Source organism: Mugil cephalus, chromosome 5 (genome assembly GCF_022458985.1).
Source record: "Mugil cephalus isolate CIBA_MC_2020 chromosome 5, CIBA_Mcephalus_1.1, whole genome shotgun sequence".
Lineage (NCBI taxonomy): Eukaryota > Metazoa > Chordata > Actinopteri > Mugiliformes > Mugilidae > Mugil > Mugil cephalus.
Genome location: NC_061774.1, coordinates 9,640,155 through 9,664,870, shown reverse-complemented (window position 1 = coordinate 9,664,870; position 24,716 = coordinate 9,640,155). Strand labels below are relative to the sequence as shown.

The 24,716-nt window shown below is 44.2% G+C and overlaps 2 protein-coding genes across 4 annotated transcripts; one reads left to right on the top strand and one right to left on the bottom strand.

The window, feature by feature from the left end:
- The first annotated feature begins 578 nt into the window (after positions 1-578).
- On the top strand, positions 579-9,423 carry tgfb5 (transforming growth factor, beta 5). Its single transcript, XM_047585197.1, has 7 exons — positions 579-2,060; positions 4,194-4,357; positions 4,716-4,848; positions 4,936-5,046; positions 6,204-6,384; positions 6,765-6,918; positions 8,908-9,423. The coding sequence occupies exons 1-7, from the start codon at positions 1,700-1,702 to the stop codon at positions 9,064-9,066; spliced, it is 1,263 nt and encodes a 420-aa protein (XP_047441153.1). The 5' UTR covers positions 579-1,699; the 3' UTR covers positions 9,067-9,423.
- A 3,735-nt stretch (positions 9,424-13,158) lies between these two features.
- On the bottom strand, positions 13,159-24,541 carry kcnk4a (potassium channel, subfamily K, member 4a). 3 transcript variants are annotated; one of them, XM_047584354.1, is made up of 8 exons: positions 23,982-24,541; positions 21,640-21,799; positions 20,495-20,782; positions 19,044-19,161; positions 18,539-18,699; positions 17,921-18,107; positions 17,247-17,383; positions 13,159-17,151 (listed from the first exon to the last, which is right to left on the bottom strand). In XM_047584354.1, exons 3-8 carry the CDS (start codon positions 20,681-20,683, stop codon positions 15,979-15,981), a joined length of 1,965 nt encoding a protein of 654 aa, XP_047440310.1. In that variant the 5' UTR covers positions 20,684-20,782; positions 21,640-21,799; positions 23,982-24,541; the 3' UTR covers positions 13,159-15,978. The 3 variants fall into 3 exon arrangements, with proteins under 3 accessions (XP_047440310.1, XP_047440312.1, XP_047440309.1); XM_047584356.1 differs by having other exon boundaries at positions 20,495-20,803; positions 21,650-21,799; XM_047584353.1 differs by having other exon boundaries at positions 21,650-21,799.
- Between the last annotated feature and the right edge of the window lie 175 nt (positions 24,542-24,716).

Here is a 24,716-nt window from a genome sequence, read left to right as displayed (position 1 = left end):
TACTGGGGATAATGCATCAGACTGGATCTTGACTGGGACCAGTAGCTTCCTGGAGTCTGGGCTGGACTGCCAAGAACATATCTGGTATTAAGTCATATTTACTTAAATAGTTACTTCATTTTGCTTAGTGTCAAAGGCCGTCTTCATCAAGATCATAAAGAACGTCGATACGCAGCGTCTAAATCAAGTCAGGTGTTTATCCTTTGTTTGACCCCCTGAGTACAGAAGATGCCCCCGTGGTCACACAGTATGGCGTGTAACAATAGGGCACATAACTCCCTTTAAGTGGCAAACTAACTCCCAAACTCCAAAGTGCTCATTTGAGCCTGCCGGGGCCCCTGGGGGGATGTTTACCTGCAGAGAGTGGGCGGTTAGGGCATTTTTGTGGAGAAAATAATTGCAAAATGCGCAGCTGTTTGTGTGTGTGACTCTTCTGGTGAGAGGAAGATGGTTTTTGCCTACATAATCACACACTCCCTTCACTCTGGTGGCATCCCGCCCCAGCACCACCACATCTCCACCTCCTCCCTCCCTACCTCCCTCCCACCCAGACTCTCTCTCTCTGTCTGGTCTGGAGCGCTTCTCTCAGAGGATCTGCAGAATAATGGAGGCGCATCATGCAGCAGGTCTCCGTGTTTGCTGCAGAGCTCTCGGCCCAGCACACGCCAGGCTGGAGCTCCGTTAGACCAGGGATCTGTAAAGTTTCTTCTTCGTGAAAATCCACAGCACAAGGACTTCTTTCATATATTACCTGCGTCATGCCGTTTTACGTTGCCTGACTTTTTTTTTTCTTTTTTCCGTGTTTTGATGTTTATATGAGGGGGACTATACCAGGCCCACCATGGTTTTTCCAACATAAATCATTTTTTTCCCCCTACGTTTCAGTGCAGCCTGCTTTCTGTTTACTTATAACTGGGAATGGGAGGACCTCATTTGTCTTTTTTTGAGCTGTAACAAGATTTTCTGGAAGCGGATATGGGCCAGTTTTTTGCTCCACAGATGGGTCCCTCGGAGGTGAAATCATGGGAGCCGTGCTGTCTCGGATGAAGTGCGCCGCTCAGGTTTTAGTTTGGAGGATTTGCGACATGGGCTGAGCTCCTGCGATGACTCTTTTCTCCTGAGAGATGTTATCTGAAGATGGACGACGGGAATCAGAGACGGATTAAGCTTTAACCTACACTTGGTCAGACTGTCGTTGAATATCACGAGAGACCCGAGATCTGTGCGCATCAAATTTCCAGTCACTTAACTCGAGGGCTTTTGAAGAAGAGTTTAGTAGTTGAGTAGTAGCATATATAATGTAGAAGTATTTTTCTTGTACTCACATAAATTTCAATAGTTTTTTTATTTTTATTTTTTAGATTTAGTCATTTAAATGTAACGTCTAAAGCGTAAATGACAATGCGTCGCCGTGTGTCTGGCGTTAAAACGGACGATAATGTATGAAAATGTAATAATTCCACTATAGTGGAGGCGAGAAGTCAACAGATGTGGGTTTCTTCTTCCTCATCATAGAGGTTTGACCTAAAAATAATAATAATTACAACAAAAAAATAAAACCGCAGATTAGGGTTTTGAATTAGGACGCTTTTACGCACGTATTTTTTCGGCGCTTGTTTTGGAGACGCAGCTTTAGTTAATAGTGAACTCTGTGGTGACTTTGTGTCGGCTGGATTTCTCCGTCCCTCCTCACCGGACAATGTGGCCCCCCCGCCTCGCGCTGCTGCTGCTGCTCCGGTTCTCCGGTGTGTTTCTGGTGGAGGGCTTCAACACGTGTCAGTCCATCAACCTGGACGCGCAGAAGTCCCGGCGCATCGAGGCGGTCCGCGGCCAGATTCTCAGCAAGCTCCGCATCCGCAGCCCGCCGGACGACGACGACGAGGAAACGTCGTCCGGCTCGGTGCCCCCGGAGGTCATGCTCCTTTACAACAGCACGCGGGAGCTGATGAAGGAGCGCGCGCGTCTGGCCGAGTCCGCGTGCGAGCGCGAAAGCAGCGAGGAGGATTACTACGCCAAAGAGGTGCAGAGGATTGACATGCTGCCCCCCCGCACCCACACCAGTGAGTCCATGCATGGCGGGGTCCCAGTGTGTGGATCCTCAGGGGACACTTGGGAAGGGAAGGTCCTGGACCAATTCAGCCAAATAATAAGATAAGAAATAAAATTATATGTATAAAAAATTTTATGTGTTACAGTACAAAAAATATTTGTATGTTGCACCTGGTTTAGCTAACCAAAACTAGTGTAAATTGGGGGTCGAGCTGCTAAGTAGGCTGAATATCATGATTAAAGAAATAAATAATAACTTGAGGTAATGAAAGGGGTGAGTTGGTATATTCAGATGTATTATGCTCCTTGTGTGTCCAAGAAAAGAAGCTCAGCAGCAGTGCTAAGAAATGCTGATGTTAAAGAGTCTGACTAATAATAATAATAATAATAATAATAATAATAATAAGAGACTCGGTTTCTGGCCTTAATTGCATCCTTAAAACACCTGTGAGCACAACTCTACAGTTCCTATGTTTTCTTTTACACATAGAGAGTTAAAGTAATCAGTTAATAACGAAAAAGAAAGCATCAGCAGCTTTCAGTTTTCCATAGCCTGCTTTAACTTCGTATTCTTCCTCCTGTGTAATTTGCTAGATTGTAGAGTCTTGACCGCTGACTCTCCTACTTTCCTACTTTTCACACTGTGCTGGAAACATGTGAACATCCCACCTAATGGTTATCTATACAATAATACATGGGGCTGCACTTACCTGTCCACTGGTTCTAACTCTACTCCTTGTAATAAGCATTTATTATATGCAGTTAGAAAATGATTGCAAGCAGCAACAATTACATTGTGGTTATTCATTTAAAAACAATACGTCAAAAACTACAACTTGAGCTTTGAGTTATTCTCTCACTTGTCCAAACTTTAGGTACACCAGTGAAAACTGTTATTAGAACACAATTAAGAGTTCTGCACCACATCCCCCATCATGAATGTTATAATATTCAGTCTGTGTTGAAACATTGTAAGAAATGTGGGAAATCAACTGTACGATCTTTTAGGAGGATGCAGTGTGTGGCGGTGTTGAATCGAACCAAACACAAAAGTGTTTCTGTTATTTAGCCTAGACCACGACTTGAATGGGGTCGTCAAAATGAAACTCGTGTCATGCAACACAACTTTAATAGCATGACAACACAGTCTCCAAAATAAAAACACGCACAGTTAAATCAACAGGTCCAAACAAATATTAAATACCATGAAGCTAAGCTTTAATAGAGGACTGTTACATAAGAATGCATTATGAACTGGCACATGAGTGTAATTTTACATTCACAATTTATAATTATAATTTTCAAATACATGGTTGTTGTTTTTTTTGTCATAGGTTGTGATAGTTTGTCAGAATTATATCTGTGATCTATTGTATTATAATTAACACCAACATCCAGTGATGAGTGTCCACTAGAGGAGCTTCAGCTGCTGAAATATACATTCATACACGTTTATAGCTACATACACCTAGATTATAATAATAGTAAAACTTTGCAGGTTTTTTTTAATTATTATTATTCAGTATGGGAACTTACATTGAGACCACTTCAGATGCTATAAACAGATTGAAACCACAATATTACTCTGAGAAGTGGAAAATCTTCACCAACAGGGAAGGCCTATTCTTCCCTTCTTCTCCCCTAACTAGAACACTAGTAATTTGATCCAGGAATAATGTTCTCGATGGAAAAACTGTCCATAAAACTATAGAAACTACAGTAGATCTGCACCTGGCCGAAGCTCTCACTTCTCAGAGTCCTTCATAGCAGCTTTATAGCGTCAGACTTCCAGCTGTGGTTGGCAGCTGTCATGTCAAGAGACAAAACCTGGTGTTGATGGATCTTTTAAGAGTAATGACGCTGGATACTACATGGTGCATAATTATACATCTGTCTGGGCGGTAGGAGAAGTTTTATCCAGTAAAACCCACGAACGCGAGAATATATCAAACGTAAGACCCGACACATTTAGTCACTTTGCACCAGCCTATAATTTAGTTTCAAGACGCTCATCAGCAGTAATTATGTCCGAGACAATGCATCAGTCCCACAGCGCTGTTCTAACCAACAGTATAAATACGACATTGTCTGAAGCCGCTGGATGTCGTTGGAGCGTTAGTCATCCTTTGTTTTCTTCCATCCAGATGCGTTGCAGCCCGTCACGCCCGACCCCCATTACAGAGTCGTCCACTTCGACGTCAGCGGAGTCGACCTGACCAACAGCACCCTGGTCAAGGCTGAGTTCAGGATCTTCAGAGCTCCCAACCCGCAGGCCCGGGCCTCGGAGCAGAGAGTGGAGATTTATCAGGTAACCTCCAGAGAGACGGCACATTTCACAGTTTATCGCTTCGACTGAAGCGGCAGAACCGTGGCTGAACTACACGGATACTAAAACTAATCTTTCAAAAATCACTTTAGAAGAGTTCCCCAGCTTTTTGGGTTCATGCCAGCGAAACCATTACGACACTGAAGCTTCACCCGGAGCCATTTATACGTTGGCACGTGGCCGATTCTTTAAACCTTAGAGAAATACTGTACTAGCTGCAGGATACATCATAATTTCCAAGCGTTCTGACAGATTATCGTCTATTATTCATGCCTCATCTTTATGGGTGAAAAAGTAAACATACATCTTCGCATCGTTGTCCTGCTTCTGTTGTTGTCAGTTGCTCCGGCCGGAGGAAGAAAGCACCTCCACGCAACGTTATATCGACTCCCGCACCGTCCAGCCGAGGGCCAAGGGAGCCTGGATCTCCGTGGAGGTCACTGAAACCATAAAAGACTGGGTGTCGGATCCAGGTCAGTTTCTGCACCGGCGAGTCCGTTTTCCTTCCACACCACAGTGTTTGGGTAGTTCATCCCAACATGTTCTGCTTCCTGTTCCAGAGAACAATCTTGGTTTGAAGTTGGGCGTCCACTGTCCCTGCTGCACCTTTGTCCCGTCCACCAACAACATTGTTCCCAACAAGAGTGAGGAGCTGGAGGCCCTGTTTGCTGGTTTGTTGCAGTTGTTGTTTTCTCCGTATAGCCAAGTTTGTGTAAAACACACAACAATCAACTCCTGTGTCCTTCTTCCAGAGAAACTGTTTTACGTTTAAGACATTTAGGGAAAGACATAAATTATGAAATTCTGTGAGGCCCGATTATGCTGGTTTTAGACTTTTGTAGGGGCTGCGGCCACTTAATGTAGATGCTGGCTTTTTAAAATAAATAAACATGACAACCAGTGTTTCAGAGATTTGACCGATTTAAACAGCAGAGTCGTTTCTTTCCCCCTGTGGCTATAAAGGTGAAAAATGTAGATTTAACAGATTGTAAGATTTATTGGCACAGAAAGGATCCCGCAGGTCACGAAACGTCAGCGTTAAAAGTGGAGAGTCTTCTGCACGGCGCCTCCAAAGTGGTTCATTAATCACTTTCACACCGTTGTACAGGATTAATGGAGGAACTGTGACACTGCTGAATACCAGACTGTCTGCGCTGCTTCATCTAGGCCCCCAAAATTATGGCACTTTCCTCACAATCCAGTCTCAGCTCGGCCAAGTTTTTTTTTTTTCTTCACACTTTCAAGAGAAAACTTTAACTTCAGATACTAATGTGCGACAAGTAGGGGCTTGTTTTGAGCTCTTGTGCTCCTGTTGCTCAGAGAGAGCCAAAAAAAAAAAAAAAAACATGAATTCAGACAGCGAGGCTATCAATCCTGGTCTGGGAAACATCTGTATCAGATATTATTTCTGCCATATTTGTTCTTTCAAAACCCTTGGATCAGAACTAGCTCTACTGTCCTGTGAGGTAAAACTCACAGCCTTTATGGCCATAATTACGCCATAATACGCGTGAACAGGCTTTATGGTTATTACTGTTTATGAACTACTGCATTTTGTCAAGATTTTTTTTTTCAACACTTCGATTGCGCAAACAGTCGAAAATTAAAGGTATTAGTTGAGCAGCTGTCGATTTTGGCCCGCGCAGCTTCAAAACCGAGCCGAGATTGCACAAATGCGGTTGTCGTGAGCGATTCCCGTGGCGGACTTTTCATGTGAATCATTTTTTACGAGTCTGAAGAGGGAAACTAACATGTGTTTCACAATGAAAGGGTAAAACATAAACAGAGCTCATGTCACGGAGTTTGTCTTGTTTACTGTTTCCTGCAGGTTTGGATGACGAGCAGCTTCGTCAGATGAGGAAGCCCGGTCAGGTTAAAGGTCAGGCCGACTTCAGCACCAAGACGCCGCACCTCATCCTCACGCTGCTGCCCAGCGACAGAGTGGACAACCCGGCCAAGAAGAACCGCAAGAAGAGGGCGGCCGCCACGGACGCCACAACCTGCTCCCGGTATGTCACCAGCCGTCCACCCGTGTGCAACTGACTGACAGCACCGACAGGATTTACTGTTTCATAATTCTGAAATCTAGTTGTGGTGGGCACAGGAATTCATTTTTTTCCCCTCTTGACCCACTTTGCGACTATTGTGTGGCAAAACTAACAGTAGTGACCCTGTGTTTAGACTGCAGGCCAACAGGCGTGCAGCGTCTTATTTAGACTGCCTCACGCTGCATGGGAAAACTCAGGGAGACTCGCATACTCATTAGCTTGTGATGGCTGGTTGTTCTGTGGTGACCCGTGTTAATGTTCCCGTGACCCAGCGTTGACCATTAAGGGCAGGATGGGATCTCAAATGCACATGGCATATGTCTGTCCTCTGTTTGTCTCAGCGGTTCAGACCAGGGCTGCTGTCTGCGCTCGCTCTACATCGACTTCAGACGTGACCTCAACTGGAAGTGGATCCATGAGCCAAAAGGTTACAAAGCCAACTTCTGTGCGGGCAACTGCCCGTACCTCTGGAGTGCCAACAACCACTACAACATGGTGAGTTTGAGGGGTCATCTATTTCTGTAAGATGACACATCACCAGAACTGGCTGCTGAGCCCGAATACTGAACAGTGAAGGCCGTCCATCGAGTGATTAAATAACCGTTTAATCAGAAAGTTCCATGGACAAAAGAAATTTAGGGTTTAAAGATAATGTTTCAAACGTCTTGTTTTGGTCTAGTTACCAGCGCGCTGACGCTAGTATCAAAAAATACTCTGACAGAATTCTTTGTTCAGATTAGCTGATGTCTTTGTACCTTTTGACATCTCCTCTGAGCACAACTCAGATTAATAACTTCTGCCTTCTCAAGTGAAATCGGCCTAAAACTAATGCGTTCTTTTTTTTTCCAAATTGTATTTTGGTCCAATCTGGAGATTCATGACCTTTTGTGCTGAATAATTTTACTGGAAACAGTGACAGACTTCCCAGTGCAGAGACACCGCCAAATTAAACAGAAAACATCTGTGATTGTCAGAAAACTCCAAGGAGCTCCTCTGCCTTTCTGGTAAGACTCTCTGGTTTCCAATCAACTTTCAGCCTGTCTCATATGCGCTGAAGGTCTGAAGCTCGGTTGACACTTTCCCTTAAATGAGCATAAAGTGTATTGTTTGTGGCGGCTAAACACCACGGTTAGCTGAGACTGGTTAACCCCAGTGTCATAAATGCGCTGTCACCTCACAAGAAGTCTGTAAATGAACATATAGACTCATGCAACACGCTGGTGTTTGTCTCACACACTCTCTTATGGCTTGGCCTGAACTTCAACCACTCCCACACCCGCCGCTCTAATAAAGATGTGCAAGACTTTCATTTTTATTTGACCGAAATTGAGACAATGAGACACTTGCTGCCGTCAAAATGTGACTTCAGAGTTTGGCGGCGTTTGTTGCTCACGTATTGGACGGAGGAGACGTCGTGACAGACGGGAGGAATGGGATGTCGTGCCAATGCTTAAACTTAATTTTACAGTAATTGATCAACTCAAACAAGTTCATCTGAAACCCACAAAAAACTAAATATTTATGACAATTTTCATTTTAGGTACTTCAGACTGTGTGGGTGGAATTGCAAAAGAAATAAACATTATGCTGATTTCTTGGATAAGAAAATCTTGGATACTCCCTGCACTTTTAAGTGCATGTGAAGCCACTGCTTAATAATAAAAAAATAAAATAAATAAAGTTGACAGTTTGGTGATTAACCAATCAGTGAGCAGCTCTTGTTATCTTTGACCAGAGCCTGTTAGCGCGTGTTTCCAGTCTTTATGCTAAGCTAAGCTAATAGGCAGCTGGTTTTAGCTTCATATTTATAGCGCAGACGTGGCATTAAATTTCTTATGTAACTCCTAATAACTCTGTGGGAAACCCTATTTACCACAACATCAAACTATTACATAACGCATATCTGGCAACGTGAACATTATTCCTCCTGTGAAATCTGCTAAAGCCCAGAAAAAGAGGCGGAAATGTCAGTTTTATCAGGAGAAATAGGATAATGATTTGGTATTTTCTCTTTTTAAATAGTATTTCCACGCGGTATGAACGAGGACTTTCCAGTTAAAAGTTTTAAATAGTATCTTCTGCTTCTTGTTGTTGCCCTGGTCCTTTGTTGAACATTGCCCCCTCTTTGCTGGCCGGCTACAGTCTGAAAAGAAATGACCATACGTCTCCTCCTTTTTTAGGTGGCGCTACGATGGTGTGCATGTGTGTGGGTGTATATGAGGGGTTGTTCCTGACGTTAAAATGCAGTTTACCACATGTTTCTTGATTAGCCAGATAAAGTCCACCAACAAAAACATAGCAGACTTAACTTTGTTGTGTATAGTACAAGTGTTTCTGCACTTTTATTATTACTCTCTTTTGTCCTTGCACCTTGGAAATAGATGACGTTGTGCCAGAAAAACAGCTCCACTTCCACAAAAACTGTTTTAGATAAAGTTTATTATCAGGTTCTTAAACGTCTGCTTCTTTCTGGCCCTGGCTCAGATCCTGCCCCTCTACAACAAGCTGAACCCGGAGGCCTCGGCGTCACCATGCTGCGTCCCCCAGGACCTGGAGCCCCTCACCATCATGTACTTCATAGGCCGCACGCCGCGCGTTGAGCAGCTCTCCAACATGGTCGTCAAATCCTGCAAGTGTCGCTGAAGGAAGCGGGTGCAGGCGGAGAGGTGAGGGAGGCAGAGAGGAGGAGAAGGACTACAGGACCCAAACTACAAACAGTTTCTTTCATGGCAGAATAAAGTCGTGAGGACAGATGGATCCTTTGCTCATTAAGCTTCGCTGTCTGATTACCTTTTAGACTTTCAAGATGTTATTTTTTTATGCCACTTGATTCAAACATCAGGGCTGCTTGCTCCCCTTCTTACAGGCATGAAAACTTCCCAGATCCCTGTTTTTTTCTTTATCCTCTGGAACTTTCCGTTTGATATAGGACACTGTAAATACGATCATGTTGCTCTATTAAACCTGTATATTAAAGTTAAAAAAGGGGCTGTTGTGTAATTTGGCCGCGTTTGGTTTTCCTGCTCCAGAAAAAGGATTCTTTTTATCAGGATTTTCGATTTCACCTCCGTCGTGTTCCTGCGGCCGTGGGCAGCACAGCCAGTCAGATGTGTGTGCCTGTTTGCTTTAGGTTTGAAGGTGTCGATAGGGAGGGGGCGGCGTGGAAAGGTTTGCAGACGCAGATCTTTGGGACGAAGGAACAGATAGAAAAGAGAGAGAGAGAAAGAGAGAGGAGCTGTGTCCAGGCTGAGGCCCTGCCAACTCTCTGCGGTCTCGGGCTCAAATCTGCCCGGCGTAAACAGGATGTGAAAGATTTCCAGACACCGACCCGACCACTCACGGAACGCCAGATTTAAATGCTCCCCTCATCCTCTCTGTCTCCCTCTCTCTCCCTGTGTTGCTCGAGGTTCTGGGATTTGTGGTGGGAGGAGAGAGGGAGAAAAGAGAGGCTTTGAAAATGAGACGTGGGATGATAGGGCTGTGTTTGGAACGGCTACAAGTTTGAAAGGTGGTATTTTGCAGCCTTAGCAAATTTGTAACTATTTGGGTCGGGCTCAAACATTCCATCATCGGACTCTTGTGCTCGTTTGCTCAAAGTGCATTTATTACATTACTGTAAATACATCCTGTGACGTTGTCAGCCTTTGTCGTACCTATGTTTACATCAGCCTCGCCGATTGACTCAGCCTCTCTCTCTCTCTCTACACCCAAGTATCCACATTGACCACTTTTGATAGAACGTCTAAAAGCTGAAAATAAAAAACATCCCCAGGGCTCATTTTAAATATAGGCTCTCTGGTATGCCAGTGGTTTGTGTGTGAGAGGGAGACAGAGAGTGGCTGGGTGTGTGTGCAGCATGTGTGTGTGTGTGCAGTGTGCAGTGTGTGTATAGTGTGTGTGTGTGTGTGGCTGGTGAGGTGATGCGTGATAACACAGAAATGATTCCTTGGCATCATCGCGGATTTTATTGTGACTAAATAAGAAAAACATCTGCTGCAGATGTTTTCTCTGTGACCCCGCTAAAATTGAGACGTGTGTGTGTGTGTGTGCGTGTGTGCGTGTGTGTGCGTGCGTGTGTATGTGTTTAGAAAACCCGACTGACAATAAAGTTTTAGCTGAATAGGAAGCGGTCCAGTCCAACAAATACAAGGCTGTCACAACAACTTCCAGTTATAGATGTATTAAGCGAGCCAGTGGTTTTCATGAATTTATATACCAGTTATGCCATGGCCACAGGAAATATTCATTTTGAATTGGCTGGCAATAAAATTGTGTAACTGGATCCCTCAGACATTATTCTGGTCGACACTTTATGCAGCTGCTGTTCTAAAAGTGTGCGGAGGACAGATTAAAAGTTTCATCTAAATAATAAAAACTAAAAACTAATACAAACTTTTTTTTTTAATTTATCTTAAGTGGTCTCAGCTTGTAGAATCAATTCAGATTAATTGAACTTGTTTTTTTTTTTAATCTAAACGCTCTTTCCTCTCACTCCTCTTAGATGGTACTAAACTCATTCATGCGTTCATTTTCATTCCCATAAAAAAGATGAGCAAGTGAAACTAAAATACCAGAACACACTATTAAAAGTCCAGCATGTGTCATAATCATGTCTTAGACACATCATTACCTCCTCTCGTGTCATTAAGCCAACACGGATTGCCTCAAACATGATTTACTACATTAGACACGACTTTCATGTCTCGTCAGTGAGAGACACAAGCACATCTGACGACCAGCAGTGGAGGAAGAACACAGTTATATTAAAAGTCGAAGTGGCAATACCCCAATAAACTATATATGATATATAGACACATATATAATTATAAAGAAAATTTCCTGCATTCAAAATTTAAGTCAAAGTGTGAACTTCCAGCTTAATTTATACAAACACTTGATGATACCAGAAATTAAATGCTAGCTCCTACAAAACAATAATATTAATTAAATAATAATAATAATAAAATTCCTCTGACAACATAAAGTGATAAAAATTAGTTCATGCGGACTGTTTTTGTGACTTGTAGAACTTCCTGTATACAAAATGGCTCAACGCAGGTCTGTGTCTTTCATCCACAGACGCTAACAGTTTAGCAAGCTAGCAAAACAAGTAACCTAATGTAGAAAAGTTAAAGGCTTAATGAAATAATCTACTGTTGAATGACAACTTAATTTACTGTAATTTAGTTGTGTAAAGGTTCCTTTTTAGTTTTTATCATTTTATTTTTCCTCATTTCCATTATTCCTTTAAATTTCCTACATTCGGTTACCCAGCAGTTAGCTTGCTAACTGTTAGCCTAAATACCAACAGTTGCCTAGCAGCGGTGTAATGAACATTTCCAATTAAATGTCACATATTTCGTGTACACTACTTTCCATGTTGTACCTGCTACTAAGGATTTCATTTGGAGTCAGTATTAGTCTTGTGTAAATATAATTTTTAAAGCTTCGAGCTCCACAAACAAACTTCTGTTGAGCTCCAATCTAAACGACCTGCTTGTCAGATACTGCGACACAGACTGTTTTTTTAATTCATAATTTTGCTTCAATAATTTTCTTTAATTTCCTAAAGCTAAATCAGTCACGCATGTGTTTACTGAAAGGGGCCAAGTTTGCATCCAAGCTGCTTCTGCTGTTAAAATAGCTTAAAGAGATACAAAGTGTTCTGAAGCCGTCGCAGTAAAACTGTTTTTCTAAGCGGCACCGAGAATGCAGCCCCGCTATGTGTGTCTGTGTGTGTGTGCTGGGGTGTCAGTGCTCGAGCTGTGGTGAGGCTCCCTCCCCCTGAGTAAACTAGCCCCAGCATCTGTTAGTCTTTTCCACTTAACTACCCCTTGCTATATCCAACCTGTACTTATCCCACGGTAAAGCGCCTTGCTCCATCTCACACTGGTCCCCTCTGTCCTTGGGACGGAGGGAGGGACGTGGATATGGACCCCTGCTCTGTCTCACACACAAACGTCTTTCTTCAGAAACCACATCTGCGCCTTTGACCTCGAGAGGGCGTGTGTGCACTGACCCTCAGGGCAACGACAGCACACCCATGCATGCATACATTCATACGTACATCCAGCTTGTTTAGGCTCCGTATAGAAAAATATGTCATGATTCATGGCTCTGGTTCTGGACACGCTCACCCACCCTTCCCTGTGCTCACTGAAAACGTAAAGAGAGCCTTTGATAAAATCTGTAAAATGTTTCCAAGGATAACAGAGGCCGATTCTCTCTCACATGCACCTTGTGCTTTCAGGTCAGGACTGAAGTCATTGCTTTTTATTTCTGGCAGTTAAATTAAAATACAGCTCTCGGGCCAACAGGAGTCCATAAACACGAAATATAAAGTTATACAAGCGGCAGATCGGCAATAAGACACACGAGTAAACAGGAGATACCGATGTGTGGCCTCAGCATTATTGAAGCCATATTCTCTGAGCAGTCAGACTTGGAGACCAGAGCTGTACTTGAGGCCCTACTGGGACAAAACAGCTGGAAGGCCAAACCCACAGAGGACCAGCTGTTCCCTTTTTAAACAGATGAGGGCGTCATTTCGGTGTTTTCTCACCCTAAATGAAGGACAGGCTGATTCAGTTTGAGGTAAGGACTGAGGTTTGGGCGTGTTTATTGATAGTTGTCAATCTGGTGGTGACAGTGAAAGTTATATATTATTATTCATCAAGTGAAATATGTTCAAACTGGATTAGCCACAAGTAGCAATAACACTGAAACTTTACAAAGTTAACAATTTAGAACATATAAAGTGACCACTGGGAACTTTATCATTTATTTTTCATGTAAAACATGATTAATATCCTAATTATGAGACTTACATGCACAACTTGCAGTTAAGTTGTGTATTATCACACTGATACACGGGAGTAATTTTGTTCTACTGTCACCTTTCCTAATTTCTGCAAATTCAGTCATCTGTGCAGGAAAACATGTAATTGATAACGAAACATTGAACTTTATGAGAAAAAAAAATACGTAACAATTATTTATAGTGGAGTATAGTTAAGTTGAACACTTTCACCTGAATGCTTTTCATTATTTATTTATTTTTCACTTTTTGTGACTTATCACTTTTATATTGGTTAAAAATGAAAACATACAGTTGTGGGACGAGACACAATTTTCTGCATCATACAGCATAAAAGCTAGTGGAGATCTGAGGCACCATTTAGCAAACAGTTACTTAGACTCAAGGTGTAATACATAGATTCTAAAAAATAAAAAAAACAAACACATTTTGTGATGTTTTGCCGGAGTCAGTAGATCTCTAAATCTTAATAATAACCCATAATAAATGTCTGGGTCTGTTAATTTGACACTTCACAACCGGTGTCCCGTATCACGAAGTTAAACAGAACATTAAATTTCAGTTTAAGGTCATGTGTTCAAAATATTCTGGCAGTCTGTTCATAACACATAACGACGGAAAAGAAACTGCCCTTCATTGGTCAGCACTCATATTGACAGTATTGCTGATGGATCATGGGCAGCAAACCGCCATGAGCCGTCCGCTTCTCCTTCCAGACTTCTGTCAACAAGTGACAAAATATGTGGGAGCCTGAATCTATGTGGATTCAGTCAGTTACTTATTTTGGCCCTGGTGGAGGGCACGATGCCACAATAGCCTTGTGTAGTATTTCCTGATTCTGAGTAATGCATTTATCCCACAGGAGCTGAGTTCACTCAGGACTTTCAGGGTTCAGGTCACAGTGGCTTTGCACTGTCTACATAGTTTATACCTTTTACTAGGAACTCTAAAGCACGGCTATTTACTTTGTTTTATTTGTTTTCTTCAGCTATTTTGCCAAACGTAATGTTTTTTCAGGATTTTACTATTTAAAGGCGTAAAGTTTCCTTCTCCTTCACCATCAGAGGTCGAACCAATGAGTTGAATGCACTTTTTCCCTAATAACATTTGAAAAGATCTACATTATTTAAGTGTTTACCAGCCTCCTGTGTTCATTGTGTTTCTTGGCACGTTGCTGCCACCTGTTGATCAGTGGGATCGTGTGAAACCGCTGACTGGACTAATAGGCCACCAGTGTGCGTCCCAGTAAGCCGAGCGAGCAAGATGTCACATGAGCCCTTTAAGAAAATGTCCACAGTTATACAACAAACAATCACAAAGAGTTTGGGTAAACGTCAAATGACTGTGTGAGTTAAGCGAGGGCAGAGCACTTTAATGGATAACTTTAAGACATTATGGGACGTGTGACAGAGATCAGCTGAGTACAGGCTGCACACAAAAGGAGTGCAAACGGATTTAAAAACCTGCGCAATTATTTAGTAAAAATAATAATAATAATAAAAAAAATAATAATAAAAATGTTCAACCAAGAGGAAAAGTGGCCACAAGCAGAATCTTGCCAACGGTGACTTAAGGTTAAGGACACTTGATAGTATAGTTGGTTCACACCACAAACTTCAGAATAAGCTTTTAAACTTTTTATCCATTTGTACCAAAGACAAAAGGCACAAAAATGTTTGACATTTTTTTTTTTTTTTTTTGAAAACCCTTTTTAACCTTTGAAAATATTTAACAGCAGTGTAATGAGCCAATCAAATAACCAGGAAGTAGTAGCCCCCTTCTCTCATCCCTCAAACAACCGGAAGACTTCAGTCTTGAAGGTTTCCCGTCGTCGGGACCTGTGTGACGACATTACAATCCAGGACTGTCGCTGGTCCTGCCGTGAATAATGGCCCTGTTGTGCTTTGAAGCTGACGTTCTGTTGTTGTGGCTCAGCTTCTCCGCCCACTGCTGGGTTTTCCCCCGGGAATTTTATTTTAGCCAAGGTGGTAAGCCACCCAGATCTTGACAGCAAGCGTCTCGTGATTAATTTAGTTAGTTCATAGCAACGTCAACACACTTTAAATACATATCATTTACTCGTTCCTTGTTGTTCCTCCCTTTTAATGTCATATTTTGTAAAAGTGCATTTGTTCTTATGTCAGCGGAAGTGGTCTTTTCCAAGCGAGGTGGTCAAGTGCTATGAAACGCTGCGGGAAACCCTGCACCCAATTTAAAGCTCGTAATCAGTCCCCAAAGGTTAGCTTCACGCAGCCAAATTCAGTTTGGGATTTAGTGTCGTGTAAGTCTGCTGACGATTTACTAAGATCAGCGGCTGAAAGCAGTTCAACAAGTAATTATGTGTGATGATATCTGGATGATGATGTGACTCATCGCCTCCTCAAACCTGTGACTGGCTGTTTACTCCAGGTGTGGTCCGTTTTAAAGTTAAGGCACATTTATCTCTTCTGCATGTTGAGAACGATGCACGAGCAATAATCCCAAACCAGAAGATGAGAGTTTTAGTCACACCAGCGGTGAATGCTAAAGTCAGTAAGTTAACAGTGCAACATTTGTGAGACTTACCATAAATACTAAAACATCCTGGACAACTGATACATTCATCATGGTGAGATTTTCACAAGGTGTGTGTCTTCTAAATTCTACGATTGTCAGGTCCTCTGCTGCAAACCCACAGCTTTGATTCTGATGTTCCGTCACATCTGGACTTTGGCACCACGCTATGAGCGTGGTGGTCGTCAGAGAGCAGCGGCTGAGTCTGTCTGGTCCTCGGACTGAGTCAGGTCTGACGGGGAGGCGCCCGGAGGTGGCGTAGGGGGATTCGACGGAGGCTGCATGTCGCAGCTGAGCTTCCTCACCTGCCGGGGGCTCCACCTGTGCGGCAGCTGCCTCCTCATGCTCCTCCTCTTGGGCTTTCGCGGCCGCTTCTTCTTCTCCTCGCTGGTGGAAGCCTGGGTGCGGTCGCTCAGCGTGTCCGAGGACTCGTCGATGTACGCCAGGTTCTCTCCAAAGAAATCCAGCAGCTGGCAGCCTGACGAGAGGGCGGGGAGGCCGTGAGCAGAGAGAGAGGAGTGGGAGGAGTGAGGGGAGGGCGAGGAGGGAGGAGAGGGAGGGGAGGGAAGGGAGGGAGGGGAGGGGGGTGAGGGAAGGGAGGGAGGGAGGACTGGCTGGAAGGAGAGGTGAAGAGGGGAGGAGTGAGAGGGAAAGCTAGGGGCAGGTGCATGCTTGTGGCTGTTGCCCGCTACAGATTCCCACTTTTCCGCTGGAATCCGTTTGTCCGCCCCTTGTGCCGCCTTGACATGCGCGGGCCTCACTTCTCCCTCCTCCACACCGCTGACTATGCGGCAGGGCTGGAACTTGGGGAGCGGCGAGAACGACAGGGAGACGGAAGAGCCGTCCGACCTGGAGTCAGATGGGGACTCCGACCCAGAGAGGGATTCTTCCTGCATGGCCGCACCTGCCGAGTCCAGCTCTGAGGTGGAGTGAGCCACGGGGAGGGAAAATGAGCGGGCCAGCAGGTGATGGAACGACTGGGCCTGCGCCTGCGCACCCACAGCAGGGTCGACCCTCAGCCCCACCACAGCCCGCGGCACCGCTGCCCCTTCGGCAGCACTGACCCGTGGCCTGGCTTTGGCCGCCCGAGCCCTCTCCAGCGACGAATGGGCCTCCAGTCGACTCAAGGAGCTGGAGAGACCGGCCCAGCTGTTTGGCAGGTGTCCGTTCTCAGAACCCCCCCGCACCCAGTATCCCAGAGTGCCCTGGGCTCCTCGGCGAATGCGCCGACGCTCGCTGCGTTTCCAGCGCCGGCGCTGCAGGAGGAAAGGGTCGTTGAATTCCAGGGGGTTCGGGATGCGGAAGTCCATGGACATGTTCTGTGTCCAGTCTGTGGCGTGGGCCCTCAGCTCCTCCATCTGAGTGAGCGAGAGGCATTAGACATTAGTTTTCCAACCGAGGAGATATTTAGCGAGTGTAAGGGTCATCTCTCGGCTTCACATAAATCTCTCACCTCAGCACGAGTCCTCTTAGACAGCACTCTCAGCCAGTTGCCTATCATAGTGAGGATGGAGGCAAAATAGGCCAGACCAAACACTATCCACAGCAACACCAGAATCTTGAAGAACTTGCGGTCATCGCGGCCACCACCTGGACGCAGAGAAAGTGGATTTTATTGCAATTATCAATTTCTTTTATTACTTGAGACTCACGAACATCATTGCACCCTATTCGCTCAACCTCCTGCAAGTTTTTGCATGGAAGAGAAAGAATTAATATATTATTACCTAACTGTTTAACCAACTAATGGTTTCATGCTGCAACAATCTTGATGTCTAAAAGTGGGAACATTCAAATTAGCTGAACACAGATCGCAAACTGTTGCCATTAAAGATTTATTAGGATTATTGTGGTTCAAGCTGTAATTAACTCAAGGCACAAGACTCTTGTTTTCCACTATAATATTTTTCCAGTGTTTACTAGCAGCCTCTCATCCCAGAGCGACATGGTTGGAGCTACTTAATTGATGAGTAATTTAAAGTTTTGACGACATTTAATGTGAATAAGGCCCCAAAAGACAAAGTTAAACTTAATTTCTACAATTCATCTAAACAGAGTTTAGTTGCTTTTATCTCGTACCCTGTCAATCATCATATGCCTGATGTCCTAGAGACAGTGAGACATTACCAGGTACATAGTCTCCGAAGCCCACTGTGGTGAGAGTGATGACCACAAAATAGAGGGACTCCAGAAAGGACCAGTCCTCCACTTTCTGAAACACGACTGTCGGCACGGCGAGGAAGATCAGGCAGCCAATCAGAATGGAGAGAACGGCAGAGATCACGCGCACGGTCGTGGGCCTGACCTTACGTTTCTGTGGGAGAATAACAGTGGGAGATGAGGAGGGAGAATCCGTCATGATCAGTGGGTGCACATTTCAATGTGGACAATGTGGAATTGAACGACATGAAACAAGCTTGAAAATCTTTAGGATTCAGGTTGAATCCTAAATGTGTAGATTTATGAGTAATCACACGTCTGCATTTCATCCTGCTTTAAAAAAAGAAAGACCTCCAAGGTTGTTTGTAATGAATTTTCTTTGTGTTCAAGTGGTTAGGTGGAAGGTCTCTTGACAGGGAATCACATTTGTGACCTCATATTTTAGGGGAGATTAAAATATGCTCGGCTGCAGTTACCAGTCCTCTCCACTAGCTTGTTTCATTGACCAGTTCCAGGGACAAGAGGCCCAGGCCTCTTTGTGTCTGGCTGAGGTTTTATTTCTTGGGCGCGATAGACGATTCTCACCAGGAAGAGGGTCTCAATCTTGGCCACGGCTCTCCGCAGCACCGTGCCCATGTGGTCGCCCACTCCAGCGAGCAGTATGCCGAACATAGGGATGCCCACCAGGGCGTAGCACACGCAGAACAACTGGCCGGACGACGTCCGTGGCGACAGATTCCCAAAACCTGTAGGTAAAAATCCAAAAGGCCAGGCACCACTTAAAAATGCAATAAACACCAACAGTGTCCCTATAGTGTCCCTAGGAGAAATGAAAACAACAAACCAGCTGAAGCCGATGGGATATGAGGGGGAAAAGTGATTGATTGCCATGTCTCCTCTCTCCTTTTTAGATGGTTCCCACTTCAGCTTCTTATTTAAAAACTTTAACATTACTTCTTTAGCTGCCAATACACAATGTGTTTTGTTTTTAGATCAGCATTGTTGCTCTGAAACATCTATAACTCCAGCTTCAACTTTAATGGACGAGCGTCAGAGTTTCCCCTGCAGGTGAGTGGTGCCCCCTACCTACCTATGGTGGTGATGATGGTACCACAGAAGAACAAGGCGGAGGCCATGTCCCAGCGGGTGGTGAGGTTGGCAGAGAGGCTGCTCACGTCCAGACCAGCCTCGACCGCAGACACCAGTCCCTGCAGGTGTGGGATGTACTTCAACTGTAAAATCAATGCTTTGACACTAGTCTGCGTTTGTGGCGTTGCGCACATTTTGACTTGTGTTCTGTTGAGTACGAGTACCAATACAACAAAGTAAGTTTTCTCCAAGGAAGAAGAGTCTTTACTGTTTGTACTAGCTTTAGGTGGAGCTACTTTTAACTTCTTCACACTCTTTAAATGTTTCCCATTAGCATTCTCTGTGTTTTAGTTACACATTTTAGGATTTGGGCCTTCTTTGTGCCCCGAGCAGAAAAACATCTCATGGGAATAAACTCTCAGTGGAGCTGTGTCCTAAACTTGTGACTGAGAGCCTCAACAAGACACTACCTTTTTTGTACACGGTTAACGGCCAAGGAATACCTCTTTAATCTTTATTTACCGCATGTAAAATGTGTATTTGTAAAATTTTAACTGTAAACTACCCACGTAAGTTAACTAAAAGTTTAATATTATGCCTCTGAAAACAGAGCACTCTGGTGTATACAGTGACAGAAAATGGAAACGGAAAATGGAAGTGAAGTACAAGTATGTGCAGTAGATATATGACTAGTAACTGCACATATTGACCTGCTGGTTGGTGTAAGTGCTACACGAGCTTCCACATAGATCTTGATACTTCACATAGCTGACATTCAAATAAAACAAAAACTGAAAACATTGGCTTTTCTTAGCTTAATTTTCAATGTAGTGTGTTTTTTTTAAGATTTTGACTGAAAAGCTTGTAGCGACCACAGGATTATCTGGTAGACTGATTTAAAATGAGCGTGACGCTGTTTCAGCCTGAGTTGAGACTGAAGGTGAAAGCTAAGCTGAGCAGGCCTGGGCTAGTCATGACGTTTCTATGGTAACCGAGGTATGACTTATTCAAACGTCGTATTGGGAAGAAAAAAACAAACAAAAAAAAAAACGATTTTTCAATAAATTAGTTAAATTTAACCAAGTATGCCTCGTAGTATTTACTTACTTGTACATTAAGCAGATTTTAATATGTATCAAACTTAGATAGGAACTCCAGCTATTTGGATAGTTCTAAATATTTACTAATTAACGTCAAAGAGACCAAAAGTTTATGTTCACGTCTGCTGTATATTCAACAGATTCACTCCAAACGTCGGCTCTGCACCGTGTCAGAGTTGAGAATCACACGGTAATATAATGTTTGTTTGTGTGGTCTCTAATGTGCCTTAAAATGGACATACAGAGAGTGTGTTGTGATCTCTGCTAAGTTAAATCAGTAATATATCTGCGATACAATACGTGCACGTACACATGCACAGGAATACTAAATGAAATAATGTCTAGTAGGTACCTTTACTAGTTTGCGAAAGTCCAACTCGGTGACACAGGAGTTATTGAAGAGGAAGTTATTCCTGGTTTGAAGCAGTACTTCGTGGGCCGAATTCTCCTTGGGGGACTCCAGGGTCATGAAAACAAGCGCTCCCATCGCCAGGTACAGCATGACCCCCGCCAGCAGGGTGGAGAGGGTGGCGCACCGCATTTTCTCCCGGTCGATCCCCCACACCCCCCCAGGTTTAGGGATCGGCGCTCAGAGGCCAGGGTCCGGTCGGGCTCTCAGTCAGGATACAATGGGACGCAGCTGGCCATAAACAGGAAGTTCCTTTAGACACACGCTGCATGTATGAGCACGGAAACGTACAGGCGGGAGACAGAAGTGTTCTTGGAAGACATCAATTGACTTTGTGCATCAACAAAAGTGGGGGCAGTCACTGGCATGTTGTGGAACAACACTTCAACATGCATTTAGCGACACCTGTGCTTTTTATTCAGCTAATCTAATCTGATCTGATCAACCTGAGATCTCCTGTATTGTGCTATTACACATCACAGGATCAAATTAACAATATTATATGCACACTGCAATAATTATCAGTCAGTGCAATCACTCATCCATTAACCTGCATCAGAACATGCAGATCATCAAGCTGCCAGCAGGTTAACAGCTGGACAAAAAGGCATTTATGGTCTTCCACTTTGTATCTACACAGCAAAATATTGTCATACTGACAAATCACGTGTCACAGACCAGCAGAGATTTGGGACACTTGGTCTTCATCGGCGCGAGAGCACAGCGAGTAACACTAACTTGAGACCACAGGTAGAGCAGCAGTCTGGATGAGGGGTCAGCTGAAGCCGACATGTAAATATCTGCCCCTTTAAGGTCCCAGGTAAACAAATCTGTCTGTGCAGATAAAGATTATTTCCTCTGTGTCACACTGACGCAAAGCGCCGTTTAACTTGGAGTGTGCCAGGAAGTGTTCCGCAAACAGACCGTATCAAAAAAGTTAAAGACGTCTTCCAGCTAGGAAATAAGTGCACCTCTGTCAACAAATGAGGTAACAGGGCAACGCTGAAGGGAAGCATTCTGCGCTCCAACATGCTTTCCCTCATCGTCCTTCTGCGGTGTTTTCTAACAGAAAATAATTAAGAGAGTACCTTTACTCACTGGTGTCAGGAGCTCATCCCATGTTAAAACTCCACAAATCAGGTGACAGAGAAACACTAGCCTCCTTTTCTGTTTGCTCTCTGATATTCTTGTATCTTTATGACTCAGGAGTGGAGGATCGCGGGTCCATTCCGATGCCCCTCTGGACCACTTTTGGGCACAAGAAAGCACAATTAGCTCAAAGACGAGAAGGCGCTGTCATGTGTGTGCATGCATTGGACCAGCTCTGTGCTGGCACGTTTCCTCTTTCCTCTCTCTGTGCTTCAGGAGGGTACAAGTGGCATTGAATAAGTGTTCACATTGCAGGGAGTTTGTCATAATAACCTGGGTAAAGCTGACACACACCAGGCCACCCTGCCAGTGGTCTCACAAATGATTAGACTCTGCCAAACTCCAAACATACATCTTGACATTAATCGAAAACATGTTTATCGCTTATCTTCATTTGGCTTCTAATGTTTTCTTTGAACCGTGTTTACCTTTGAGGCAGACACCCAGACAAACAGGACTGGGGATTTAGGAGCTTCTCGCCGTGGGTCGACCGGCCCTGGTCGTCTCCACACGGACCTTGACAGTGTTCTGAGATTTCCCAGAGTCTGGCCAGTCTGTTAGCATTCTGCGCTAATGGACTGCTGGCTTTGGTTTGCGCGGACAGCTCCGTTCTCTGCCCTTGGCGTCGGCACTAACAGATATTATTAGTTATCACTGTCTAAACCGAAGCTGGCATATTTTGATATTTTGCTAAGATATTGAGAGAAGGGATGTGTCTGACGGACTGTGATCTAATCTTAAATTAAACAGTGGGGCAGGTGGGGTAATAAATCACGAGGTGAGCTGTTTGGAAAGAGGCACGGGGCCGGGGCGAGATGTATACTGGCTATTCTGGAGGTTTACATTCAAGGCAGGTGTGCGAGACAAATTTGACCAACCTGAGATAGGCTACGAAAACGTGAAAGGCTAAAACCTGCTGCACACTTTCCTCTACGCGTGAACCAGCTTGGTCCATGTTCCCGCAGCAGAAGCGCCATAAAATCCCTCCTCAAAGTCGCCCTCTACTCAACGGATGCCTGAGCTTCCACCGACTATCCAAGGTGAAGGTGACAACCAGAGGGCTGTTTACATCTTATCTCACACGTGCAGCTGTGCAGGATTTTCTGAGGAGTTCAGAGTCCATCAAAACCTCCACTTTACACTTTGTGTCTAATAGTAAAAAGTGAATGATGTTTAACTTCTTCTGTCTCAAAACGTATCAGCTGACTTAACTACAATCAGTTTTAATAAACTTTAGATTGTTCATGTGACTAGCACTGACAGTATTTTTCCACACAGCACTACTAATCCCAAAATAAGTCTGTTTGGATTTCTCTTATTAAAGTTTGTTCACATGGAGTCAGACCGCTCCGGGGTCGAAGATACAAAACATTAATAATATCACTTTGTAGATGAACATACTGTACTTCTCTTTGTTTGCTTGGTTTTTGGCAAACAAGAGGAATTTGTCCAACGCACAGCCTGCACAACATGAAACATGAATCACTTCTTTATCTAAACGCTGTCACTGATGTCGTGCGTGCCAAAGGGATCCCGCTTTCAAAACAAAACAAAAAAAAAAACACCACAAATTTTATAACTGTGACACAACGAGGCCCATTGGAGAGTGCGCCTGAAACAAGTATTTTCCCCCCTCGCCGCCGCAAACCTCCAGAGATGAACATGACGACCAATTCAACATTTCACAGCAAAGGGCGAGAAAATAAAAGCCCTTTAAATGTAATTATCCCCTAAAGGACTTGGCTCTTTATCAGAGAGCCCACACTGACGTCAGAAGGAGATCACAGGTTACGACTCCGGTTCTCTGGTTTCATGCTCTGGGAAAATATTATCCTCTAAAATAATGACGGTGCTGTTTAAGGCCACAGAAGTAGTGTGGGGAACAGCTCGAATCGGTATTTGCAACGAAACGCTCCAAGGCAACAGCTGCACATGCAGGAATGCAATTAAATAAATCCTGAAAACGATGCTTCGCCGTGAGTTTTCTCTTTACGCACTCAACGTTGACGGAGCTCGAACTGGCAGAAACGTCAAAGGGTCGGGGGACTGAGCATCGCTTTGTAAGTTTTGTGAGTGACACTCTGCTACTATATTTGGTTACTTATTTTAAAAGGAGTAAAGGCAGTTTGGAGAAAAGGCCTCAGAGCCACACATGCATCCAACTCCAAACAGCATGCAAGATAAAACAAACAAAAACAAAAACAAAAAAACACATCTGCTTATCGAGAGAAGTTAAAACAACAGATCTTGAACAAAAGTGAAACTCTCAGAAAGCTCTTACCTTCAGTTTGGGTAAATCCTGCTATCCAGCTCCTGCAGCATGCAGCTCTCACCATTCAGCACTGAGGCAGCTCCGCGTGTGTGTGTGCGCGCGCGTTTGTGTGTGTGTGTGTGTGTGTGTGTTGTGAGAGTGCAAGTGTGCCTTCTCCTTGGAAGGTGTTTCCCCATTCTCGTGACCCTACATCACTATGACAGAGGAGAGCAGCTCCTCTGAGGAGGAGGAGGAGATGAAGAAAAGGGTACGAGGCGGAGGCGTGCGAGTGCATGTGAAGTCCATTACAGCGCCGTGAGTGTGATTAAGTGCCGTCAGCGCAGAGGAAGAGCAGAGGACCCGGAGTTTCCTGAGCAGGACATGGTGGGGCTTAGATCTCTAAATCCTTCGTCTTTCCAGCCTCTGTCTTTTTGGGAAATAAAAAGAGACACTTGTTTCTTCAAAGCCAAGAGTTATGGTGCCCGCCGTTTTTCTAGCACTTAAAGAAGGGAATTGCGTCGTGAAATAAAACAGGCTCTGGAGTTGGAAAGCCCAACTCTTCCATTGACTCCCTCATTTCTTTGATCTGAATCTGCTCCTTGAAAGCTTTTCGGCACCTTCTCAACAATGTGTTTGTGACCCGAGAGGCAAAGGGAGCGGACTCCGCGTAATTGCGGAAATAGTTCCGCGATTTAACCAAGATATTCCACCTAAAAACACTTTGATGCTATCTTCATTGGACCATGCAGCTCGTTTAGACTTAAT

What these genes read in the sequence shown, in the direction of transcription:
- kcnk4a (XM_047584354.1), bottom strand. Translation starts at nt 20,683, where the DNA reads ATGCGGTGCGCCACCCTCTCCACCCTGCTGGCGGGGGTCATGCTGTAC. An exon ending in AGATTGAGACCCTCTTCCTG is followed by an intron (nt 18,108 to 18,538) that starts GTGAGAATCGTC and finishes ATTCTCCCACAG; the next exon opens with AAACGTAAGGTCAGGCCCAC. An exon ending in CTTCGGAGACTATGTACCTG is followed by an intron (nt 17,384 to 17,920) that starts GTAATGTCTCAC and finishes CTCTGCGTCCAG; the next exon opens with GTGGTGGCCGCGATGACCGC.
- tgfb5 (XM_047585197.1), top strand. Translation starts at nt 1,700, where the DNA reads ATGTGGCCCCCCCGCCTCGCGCTGCTGCTGCTGCTCCGGTTCTCCGGT. An exon ending in AGAGAGTGGAGATTTATCAG is followed by an intron (nt 4,358 to 4,715) that starts GTAACCTCCAGA and finishes TGTTGTTGTCAG; the next exon opens with TTGCTCCGGCCGGAGGAAGA. An exon ending in GACGCCACAACCTGCTCCCG is followed by an intron (nt 6,385 to 6,764) that starts GTATGTCACCAG and finishes TGTTTGTCTCAG; the next exon opens with CGGTTCAGACCAGGGCTGCT.